The following is an 11,518-nucleotide window of genomic DNA, read 5'->3' as shown; positions in this document are numbered from 1 at the left end:
TTTTAAGTCTATGCATTGCCTTTTTTAGTCTAGCAACGATAAAGACTTGCAATGGCAAAATGGAAAACTGTAGCATGCATTCTTGGCATAAACCCATGTTGAATGATATAAAAATGTATGTTCACATGCAGAGTATTTTTAATGTACCTGTTTTTTCCATTGTTTAAAATACAGAGGCATGGCATGAAAAACATTAGACATGTAAGCCATATGTTGATAAAACACATGAAATTGTTTGTGGTTTATAACGATGAGAAATTAGTTATTATAGAGCTTGTAGAAAGTGCTGGATTGACTGTCCTAGTAGTACGTAGACCCAATGAGCACTTTTCCCTTACCATTCCCACGCGTGTGCTTCAGCCCTGCCCGAGGTAAGGGACTACCTCATGATGAACACAAGCAGGTTTCCATGGCGCCTTTTGTCACGTGAAATACTAATAGTATTGCCAGTGCCCTCTGTGTCAACAGTTCTGGTGTTGAATACATGCAGCCATGGGGAACTATGTTTCACACAGGTGCTTAAATTGTAAGAACACGTCATCACTTCTTATCTGAGCAGGATTTAAACCAGCAGCCCAGAGATGAAGTTATTTTATTGCAAAAGCCGTAACTTTTAGTCTGGTTTCTACTATGCACGGAAGGATAGCCTCTGTCTGGAGGAATGTACACTCTAAGTACAAGAAGAAAACCTAACAGATGGATGCAACAGTGTGACCAAATTAGTCAATGTAAAAAGCACTGGGTACAATACATCAGCCTCCAAATAAGTCACCTGCTACCGGTCTCCTGGGTCATTCAGGCTCCTTCCTAACACGTAAGCATATCTTTCAGTGATTTTCTCAGGAGACAGACAAGCCATTTCCAGTTTTAAAATTTGTCTGAAGTATTTGAAGGGATCCTGTGTTACTGGTTAATGGTAAAGGGTAGGGAAAGGGGGTACTTCACATCAGGATGGCAGGTGAAGGTGTTGCTTTTAAGAAATTAAACACTTTGCACTCAGGCATCTCAGAGCCTCTTGATTCTACTGTCAGGCTGAGCTGCAGCTCTTTCTCTCTAACATCTCTTCTGCAAGCTCCAGGACACTGAAAATCGAAAAGCAAAGAAAAACATTAAGTCTTTTGATGTACCTCAATTTGCAGTCTCAAAGACTAAGTAGAACACTTAGGCATTTATTTGCTTAATTTGAATTTCTTCCTTAAACCCACCAGTGCTCTTATTCAATTTTAGCCTGTCAAAATGGTAAAATCCAATGAAAGTTAATGGCAACATTCTTTTAATTGGAGATTATCAAAGCAGTTGTGGAATCAAATCTTATCAATAAACTGAAACAGGCAAAATACAGATTAATACAATATGTTCCAAATAACAATGCAGTAATGGATCAGTGTTACACGGAATTTTAAATATACTTTTGTTAAGGTTAGCTTTACAGTAAAGATAAGATAAAGTTCTTTCCCCTTGATTAGATTCTAAGATAGTCTAACAGAGGTACAAAACACCTTTGTAATACAGAAAAATCATTCAGAAATTGTTATCTCTGTATTCAGAGCTGGAAGGGGGTCCCACGGTCCTTCATCCTGTGTTGCTACTGATAAGCCACCACTGTTACAGATGAACTATGTTTCTGTTATAAAGCTACCTCTTATTGAAAATATAATTTACCTCAAGCTTAACAAATTTGGATTCAGAAAGGCAGGTGCAGCATAAACACAGCACATAACCAGATGCTGAAGCCACTCAGACAGGGAGCACCTGAAGAGCAGAAGGCATCATTTGTTAGTGTCACTATGCAGTTCAGCATAATTTGCCCAGTAGAAATTGCAATATGGAGACGTAAAATAAACCACTGAAGCAAATGTACTAATAGGCTTTAATTCCAAACAGGATGGGAACAGCAAGAAAAACTGTTCAAGGGGTCTTACAGTCTGCATAAAGATGCTAACCCACCCCAGTGCTCCCTCCTTTCCCACTAGCAGCTCTGCAAACAAGGTTCTGCTGCAGATAAAGGTTGTGATCTGAAAGTCCAGAGGTGGAGATCTCTGCCTTAAATTTAGGCAAAGAATACAGGAAAGAAGGAGAAGGAAAAGCTCACTCTTTCAGGCTACATTTTACAGAAGCTAGTGCTTAGCATCATGTAATGCTACTAGCAGCATATAGTTGTTAATGCCACCTGACAACCTTCATTATCTCTTGCTGTGGCTAAATCCAACAACATCCTTGCTGTTTGTCATGGTCAGACATGATTTGAGGCATGAGTTAAAAAGCTGCTTACAGAATTGACAGTAACCCACCTTCAAAATACAGGTCTGATTCTGGTGGATGCTGTGGGACTGCCACCCCCCTGGAGTGTGTGTCCTCCTCCAGGCGGGAGGAGGGACTGAGCTACTCACCGCCCAGAGCCGGGGTTTGCAGCGCCTGGGTAGCGCTCGCACCCTGTTGTGTCCCTGGGGTGCTGGGCCTGGCTCCGTCCAGCGCCAGCTGCAGGCTCTGGAGCTGCAATGCATTCAGATGCTCACGCTGCGACCTGGTAACCATGGCGGCATTTTCAGGGCCCAGGTTTGCTATTTGTTCTGGGGACAATGCCTGGGAGGAATAAAAGCCAGAAAAAAATGGGTTTAGGCCGTCAATTATGTAAGGCAGGTAAGAAATCGGAAGTCAGCACTGCCTTGGCATTTGGAATGAGGGGAAGTAGCCTTCAACATTGTGTTGCTGTAAAAGAGCTCAATAGAGCTTAGAAAAAATCCTCTGCATTCATTTACTCTGCTGACCACTGAGCTGTCTTTCACCCTTCTCTTTGCTGCTGGGATCTGACAGCTTGAGAAGCTTTCTATGCCAACACTCTATTGGACACTTCTTCAATATATTGCTGGCGTTTAATCTTCCAGCCATTTATTTTCTGATTTGTTCAAAGACTGGTGACATTGTACGTCCTCTTGTGTTCTCATTTATTTCCTCTTACATCTGCTCCCAAGCAACCTCACTTGAACCTGTGTTTGACATTTGATTAGAGTTAGCAGTAGACCAATGAGACGAAAAAACTCATGCTTTAATCTCGTTATTCAATTTTCTCTTCCAAGAGCAATCTTCCAAGCTTGCTCATATTAAAACTTGTGTTTGAAAATGAAACATGGTAATCATAATCTTACAGTAATTATATTATATCACATAGCAATTAACCAGTTTGTAAAGCCTGCATGTATTGGGCACGCTGGATTGCTTTGATTCTAGTTAACATTCTGCAGGCACAAGAATTTTAGCCCTCCTACACAAGCCTTCTTTGCTGCAACAATTCTGCATTGGGTTCTACTTTAAGGAGACGAAATTTCCATTCCAAGTAGGTCAGACAATGGAGCAAATAATTCCCAATTTTTCATAGTCTGCTAAATGGTGTGCACTTTTAAACTGAGTAAACCCATGTAAATGACTACAGGTCCAGAAATTTTGAATTGAGCCTCTTCCTAATTCAATTGAAGTCCATAATACAATGTAATTTGTCATAAATCAAAATCTGATTAACATACAGTCCTAAAATGAAGCTATACAAAACCCATGTTAAAACAAAATCTGCTCTGAATCTTTCATATACAGAAAGCTCCCCTGAGAAGGTGCCCTGTTCTTTGTTAAGCACATTTGGTAGTGTCATTACTATTCTTAATAACAAAAATGTATGCTATTTGAAAGAAATTCTACAAGCTGCCATAGGTCTTCAGCTGTTTTTCAAATAAATAGTCTCACTAAGGACATTTCAAACCCATCTCGACTGCCAGTGGTCCTGTGCAGAACAGTGGGTGTTCAAGGAGTTTTTCTCTGTTATGGAAGCTGACATGGTTAACTATCTGTTTAGCTCATCTGTCCATAAGTAAACCGCTTGCCCGAGCATCTGAAAGAGACCCACGTAGGCAGAATATTAATCTTGTCACTAAGTCAAATAAGTCTGGGGCAATGATCTCAAGATCCGTGTTCTAATTTCTGGTCCACATTCAGGCCTGGTATAATTAGATGTGATTCCTTTCTGATCTCTATCTACTTGTACAATCTGTTTTTTAGAGCTAACTCGGGAGAATGTTGCCAGATTTTAGGATAGTAAAAAAGCTCTCACATAGCAGAGAAATTTGTAGCTTTGATAGCATCCTTGAAAATATTAATAAACAGAGAAGAAAACTCAGATCTGAACAGAATGTTGGAAGAAAGAGAGTCCATTCCCTGTTTCCTGATCCTAGATCTTTACTTTTTCCTTGGGACACATTCTGAAGAATAAACAAACCTTGTCTAGCACATTTTATGAGCATCACAAATTCAGATGGTACAGCTGAAAGTTAATGTGTCAGATTCTTGACTGCCTCTCACTTAACACACCATCGAAAAATTCTTGCTGAAACCCAGAACCAAACTATAAATCAGTGCTGCAGCTTATTTATACTAGAGTAAAAATTATAGAAATTTGGTTACTTCTTCGGTAATCAAACTCTTACTTGGAAAATTTCAGGAGGTATACGTCTTATTCCTTTTGGCTGGAAATAAGGCATCAAGTTTCTATCGAATGCTTTTAATTCATCCTCATTCAAGCCACCTGAAAAAGATAGCAATAGAACTCAGTTAATATTCTTTTTATTAGATTTATTTTTAGGCTAACACAAATTTTAAGCATTTATACAAAATACCTAGTAAATTGTTTACTCCAGTGCATTATGGAGATAGATCCTGGTTCTTTTGTTGTTTTGTTTCTTTCATTATATTCTAACATTTCAAATCACCTGAACTTAACCTGTGGTATGGAATGTACTCAAGTTACTTTAGCTTGGAAAAGAGACAAAAGAGACAATGATGAAAATCAATAAAATCATAAGAACTGTTATTACGGAATGCTTGTTCACAGCCTCTTCTGATGCAAGATGAAGGAGCACAAGCACGTAATGCGAGTTATTTCTTCACCTATTAGCTACTTAGAGTGTGGAATCATTGCCACAGGCATCGGGGATGCCAAAATTCATGACCATGCACAGAACTGTGCGTGACCTCTGGCTCAGGAAGCCCCTGAGAGCACGCTGGAGCAGAACCACTCCAGGCTGACCCTGCTCTTTGCTCTTCCCTGGGCAGCCCGTCTCCAGCTGTGGCGGCAGGATGCTCGCTCAGCTGCAGCACTGCCCCGATCCCACAGGGACACTCTTGTAGCAGCACATTCACAAATGGTGAGTGGGTCTGAAATCCTGGCTGGTTTTGCCCTCCTTGATTTACCTTTTCCAACTTATGGGACCCAAATGACTTCAGGCTGTGCTGCCCAAAGTCGGATTGAGCAGATTCAGAGAACCTTACAGAGAATACAACTTTTCCTTAGTGCTAATGAAACTGCTGGATGTCCATCCCTGCAGGTGACTCCTCTCTGGAAAAAAACGTCTTTCGCCAGTCTAGAAAAACGCACTGCTACGTGAACCTGTCTCTTGATGCTTAATAACAACAATTCGGAACCATCATGTCTGAAGTCCAAATTTTGTTACCTGCTATAGTACCAATCTCTTGTAAAATAGAGCTGTTCCAGCTGGTAGCGGGACCAAACACAGATTCTGTTATCTCCTTAAACTGTCTCAGAACAGGTGTGCTACACAACAACAGGCCAATTCTTGCAACAGCAGCACTGCAAAAGGCAATGGGGTTAACGTTACATGCTGCAATTACATACAATATTAAATATGCCTGGAATATACTTAGTCTGCTGTAAGAAGACTAAACCCATTTTCAAGTTAGAAGATATATATATGAATGTTTAATGCTTTGAGAAAGAAAAAGTTTCTCAACATGACACTTAAATGGTGGGATATAAATAGCAGATAAAATCTAAAATTGAATATATTTTAAACAACTAGTGTATGTCTTCCATAATAATTACTGCCTTTCTAAAAGCATTAGAAGTGTCCTTTAGGCTCTTGAAATCTTGAAGGAAAACAAATTGCTTAATAAATTCTATCAATAGAGACACTAATAAATATTTCATTAAGTATTAAACGCAGTACCTGAATTCAGCAGTCCTTATGGACATGATTTCCGAGGAGTTCAGAGCACAGAGAATAGCTCCTAAGCCAACTAAATCAAAGCTTTTTAGTGTACTGATCGTCTGGCCAGAGTCTTCTAGAAAACCTTGCAAAATAGATCTTGCCTACAAAAGCAGTAAGATATTATACATGAACAGTGTAAATATAATTGAAGGTTTTGTTACTAGAGGCTCAAAATCTTACCAGAAACTATGGATCATATATAAACCTGAGCCTTCCCAATGTAATCAATTGGAGTTTTGCCATGGCTTTCAGGCAGAGCACTGTCACCACCCATATGTGACATGTAAACAGGGCACTGTTACACAACCACTTCCCAGGTGCAAGGTGAGAGCACTCTGTTCTTCTGCCGGATCACGAGGAAACACTTCACCAGAAGAAACAGGTATTGAAGTGCCTAACATTTAAATTGCCAGAAGGAAACATAAATTACTCAGGGGATCAATATGAAACTTCCAGTTTTTGTAATACTCAGGTTGTCCTGTTTAATTTAAGTGTCATATATAGGTAGTGACCTGTGTTTGGGATTCATTTTCAGATATGAGTAGGATATTGGTACCAAAATGCCTTTGCGAGCCTAAGTTATTTAGGATGGTGCTCCTCCTAAACTAACCACTTAAAAATTGTATGTCTAACTTAGACCTGATGCCAAGGCATCCTTCAAAGACAGTGACAGAAACAAGCATCTTTCAAGACTTCCTAATCTATCCACAATGCTGAGCCTCAAATGACTAGCTCAAATTGGCTGCTTAAATTTTAGACAACTGAAGTTAGGCAGGATGAATCTCTTTGAACTACCTATTCTTACAGCAGGAAACCTCAAAAGCCAACTACTATTGTACAAAACCCTCTCAAGTGCTTCCTACTGATGGTGCTGTTCAGAACAAGAACCTATTAAACAGATTTGTGATATTTTGCCAAAGCTGGCTGCAACCATGCAAGCATCTGTGCAGCGGAAGAGCCCTGATGGGATGGGTCACACAGTCAGAAGTACACTGCCAACTGCATATACAAATACAGGCTTTTAACTCTTACGAGGAACGTCCCGCTGACAGAACTAGAAGTTAGTGAAGGAAAGGAAGATGAGAGGAGCCTGTCTGCTACTAACTGAGGCCTCTAGGGCAATGGATGCTGGGGCTGGGGGCACGGTGCCTCTTCAGTGATTACTCCTGGTTAGGAAGGGCTGATAGAGGAGATGCTAGTGTCTGTTCTGGGGCCAGTGTGAGAGGAGGGGCTGACCGCTTTCTACTACTTAGTGAGGAATTGCGAAACAATATTCTTGGCCCTGCCACAATTAATGTTGATTGATGTCTGCTTGACCACCTCCCCAGGGAAGCCAGTGGCCAGGCAGACACCAGTGCTGACCTACCTGCCACTTTCACCGGGGTCCCAGCCACAGAACGGCAGCACGGAGCAGTGGGGATTGCTGCGTCTGTTTCTTAGGTGATTCCAGGATTTCAGTCCCAAAGGACGTGAATCCAGAGCCTTTCACCAGGAGTACCTTCAGTAACGTACTTACCTGGGTAAGAGTCCATTCTGTTTGCTGACTAAGGACAGAAATGGTGTCAATAGAATGCAAATCCAGCTCTTCAATTTCATGTTCAGTGAGTGCCAGAGCAATGTGGCCCAGAGAAACAATATGGTAACTCTTCCAGTCTGGCAGTGATCCCCAGACCTTCAGAAGAGAGTCATTAATGTACAGAGTCTGTTAGATCATTATAATCTTCCTCTATACAAACCATTCTCAAACCCCTTAATTTTAAATGTTCCAGTACCCAAAGTGTGCCTCTCTGCACACAAAAGGCAGAGCTTAGGTATTGTTCTGCTTAGGCTTTCAAGGTTCTACACCAATAACGGTTAGTTTTTCTAAAATTGCTGTAACTTCTACAGCTTGAGTTTGTTGCTCGGTCAGTGCAGGGACTGCTGAAAGTGTTGCTGTAAGAGCAAGTACCACTAAAACCACTAAAAATGCGAGTCTGTGCTGAGATCCACACTGCCACGCTGCTACCATGAGCGCAGCACCGGGACTACCTGGGCTACTACACCAACTGCAAATGCTCCAGTGGAGTGGCTTTAAATTGCTTTTGCAACCAGTCATTCTGGCTCAGTCATGGACAAGTAAAGCAGAAATCGAAGTGAAGAACTGAGTAATACAGACAAATAGCCAGTTCCTAAAGTTATGATGTCTAGTTTTATGTGCATACAATATTAAAAATAAAAAACTAATTTTAATGTCTTCGTCCAGATACAGTTAAATCCGTCAAGCTCTGTAAAAACAAAGAAATAAGCAGGGGCTCTTCTGTACCAGTACCGATGTATTTCAACTGACAAGCTTCGCTGCTTTTCACTTTATCTGTGATGTAGTTACAGTGATTCTAAAGCTGTCACAGACCAGTCCTAAGAAAATTTTGATTTTGGAAAAAGGTCTGCCTGAATAAGGAATAATGAAAATCCATCAAGAGCTGAATTTGCAGAGGCTGGAATTGTCAATTACATTTAGTTAGAAACAATAGAAGACAGTAGTCAGTGGTCAGTATCTCTCAGGATGTGGCCAATTGTCTTTACAGAAACAAGACCCTGGGTTTCGGCTGAGGGAAGTGCCTCGAACAAGACAGGCATGTATTTCAAAGAAAAAGAAGAAAAGCTTCCTTTAACAGTCTCATGTACTCCAGCAACTTTGCTTGATGTCAGTCAATACATTACAGCTTTCTAGTACATGCTGCTAACTCTACATAGAAAAATAAAACTAAAAGCCCAGTCCCAGGCTAAGTTGATCATCCATGCTGTCTGATTCACTGAAATATTTATTGCATTTTCAGGATAGCTACAATTTTAACTGGGTTTTGTTTGTTTGTTGTTTTTTGTTTGGTTTTGGCCTTTTTTTTTTTTTAATTAGATCAAAGCTGGCAATGACTTGCTGACAAAATATCTCTGCAGTTGCCTACTAAATAGTCTTTGCATCTTCAGGTACATCTGAAGCTGTACCATCTGCATCAAATGAAGAAAAAGGGCCTGACCTCTGGAATAAGATACTCCTTACACAGAGCTGCAGACTATCTGCTGTTCATAGCACCACACACCCCCAACACAGCAGCCTCAGGACTGCTGAGCTGCTTTTCTTAACCATGACCCTCGGTTTCAGGATATGTTTCAGAGAAGCTTTGCTGGTCCTGTACCTCCTGACTGAGATTCCACTGGATCTTTTACGTTGGTTTTACAGTGTCATAAAGAAACAGAAAAAGGGTCTAAGCTTGGGAAATTTCTACTTTTTCAAAAGAAAATAGATAGTGAAAAGTATTAGCTCAATTTTAAACCTCTTAATTCTTCAGCTTAAGCGCTACATGACACACATGCAGTTAAAAATATCATGTGTCTATCTCCTGATCTAGGTCATAAACTACAGAATTTGAAGGATTTCATAAATAGTATTATCTGACAATGCTGGATGAAATCACTGACATAACGGTATAAATAACACAACACATGAAACTGAAATCTCCTTTGTCCTCATTCACGTAGAAAACACAGACCCATATATCTGTTACTACTGCGGAGCTTGGAGACCTTCCATTTACAAGTGAGCTAAGCTTCTTACTTTCATTAAGACACAATCCGATAACTAGAGTTTTTGTATTAGTTTGGGACCATGACTAGTACGCAGTTTCTTCTAGGGGAAATCAATCAATTAGGATAAATTAAAGCTGGCTTAGTGAAATCTTTAATCAAAGATGCCCTTTAGTTAATAACATAACAGCATCTCATGCACATAATTTCTAAGCGCTTTGCCTGTACTGTCTGATTTCTCCTGCTTCACGTTCAAATTAATATCTAGGAAGTCTGGCTTTGTCTAGCAGCAATCTGTCTTACAAACACTCATGCTTACAGAATATACTTTCATTCAGTGCACTACAGATCTGTATATCTTTGAACTGAATATGGCTGGGATTTGAGTGTATTAACCTTGTTGGCAATTTCTTGACAACAGACATCACGAATCATTACGTTGCACTGATGTAAAATATTTAGTTCCCACTATTTCAGATAAGCATTGTTTTTATTTTCTTCTAGGATCACACTTTCTTTCCCCTCTTCCCACCCATGTCTGTGTGCTGGCAGAGGGAAGCTGTCTTGGGAAGAATGCATCTGATGTTGTCCTACTGCAATAAGGCAGTGGAGACAGAATTGCACAGAATTGCTCACCATCTGCTTTTGAAAATCTGGTCAGTGCTGCTTCTCTTTGAGCACCTGCAGTTCAGGAGTTTTAGAAGCTGAACTTCACTGCTAAAGTCTGTACTGTTGGCTTATCTACCCATGGTCATCTCTACTACTTTGGCTGCAGCTGCTTGTCCCTTGATCCCACTTTCCTCCGGAGGTCACAGCCCTCACATCTCCAAGGATCTCCACTTGTGCTATTTGTACTACTCGTGCAGCCAACTGCACTTGTAGATGCTTCCTAACCTCATTCTGTCAGAATGATCTGATGGAACCTAAAAAGGACTTTTAGAACATTGGATCATTTTGACAGAACAGGATTACAGAGTAGCTAGCCATGCAGAGATGGAAGCAGAGAGCAGATAACCTCCAGCAGTTGCTGGTGACAAGAAGCTGAAGACAAGCTGGGGACAGTAACCTCTTCTCCTCTGGGTTTTCTGCAACCAAAACAACTTGTCTGACTGCACCCTAAGCCTTCTCCTTGCTGAAAGAAAGTTAGTTTGGGACACTAGCTGTTCCCAAGCAGTGCAGGAAACCACAAAGCAGCAAGAGGAGGTCACCCCCCAGAGGAGCGCAATACCAGCAACAGGGATGGAGTGAGGTCTGAGTTCTGTCCCAGCCCACAGCTGGCCAAGGCAGCACTGCCGGAGCCCGGGCACCGTGCTGGTGCTCTGCCCAGCACAGCGCTCTGCCCGGGGGACTCTGGCACAGATCCCGCGCTGCAGCGCCAGCGCGGAGGAGTTTTAGTCCCAGCCTCCCACACCACTGCTGCAGCCTGGGCACCACGCAGGGGCTGAGCCCAGGGCAGAGACCTCTCTGAGGAGCTCAAGAGGAGCCGCACTGCTGCGCTCTGAAAGACAGGGGTGACAGGGGTGCTGCAGGAGTGGTGACAAGAGCTGAGACTGCAGCCTGGTTCCTGCCCATGAATCTACAGCCCAGCAAAGACAGAAGTCATCTCTCTGCTGTGTTTCCAGAACTTGCACTCACCAATAGCATCCTAGTAAAGCCAGACTAAATGTGTGTGGGTTTTTTCACTCCCTAAAATTTCCCATGGATGGGTTTGTCCCTGACTGTGACAAGAAGGTCGGAGAAAAAGCGTTATTCAGCTAGTAAGTCTCTTTCAGTCCACCTGCTTTTTACAACACTGTAAACTATATTTAACATTGATCTAGACAGTTTAATACTCTGAGCTTAATTCTCAGCAGGCCAATCAACAGCCTATAGTTCTGCTTGCTGATTTTTCATTTGTGAAACAAAAG

General features: G+C 41.5%; 1 protein-coding gene across 1 annotated transcript in view; it reads right to left on the bottom strand.

Moving 5' to 3' along the window:
* Window positions 1-1,684: 1,684 nt before the first annotated feature.
* OTOA (otoancorin) overlaps window positions 1,685-11,518 on the bottom strand; it is a gene marked incomplete at both ends in the record, with an annotated part of 33,871 nt that continues 24,037 nt past the window's right edge. Inside the window, 6 exons of the mRNA XM_080353936.1 lie at window positions 1,685-1,752; window positions 2,391-2,583; window positions 4,473-4,570; window positions 5,496-5,632; window positions 6,009-6,151; window positions 7,567-7,722. Of these exons, the coding sequence (XP_080210062.1) occupies window positions 1,685-1,752; window positions 2,391-2,583; window positions 4,473-4,570; window positions 5,496-5,632; window positions 6,009-6,151; window positions 7,567-7,722 (795 nt within the window). The remainder of the gene's footprint in view (window positions 1,753-2,390; window positions 2,584-4,472; window positions 4,571-5,495; window positions 5,633-6,008; window positions 6,152-7,566; window positions 7,723-11,518) is intronic.

The sequence above is a fragment of the Nesoenas mayeri genome, assembly GCF_963082525.1.
Source record: "Nesoenas mayeri genome assembly, chromosome: 15".
NCBI classification, from domain to species: domain Eukaryota; kingdom Metazoa; phylum Chordata; class Aves; order Columbiformes; family Columbidae; genus Nesoenas; species Nesoenas mayeri.
The sequence above is the reverse complement of the archived record's forward strand: the minus strand, read 5'-3'. Positions and strand labels throughout refer to the sequence as shown.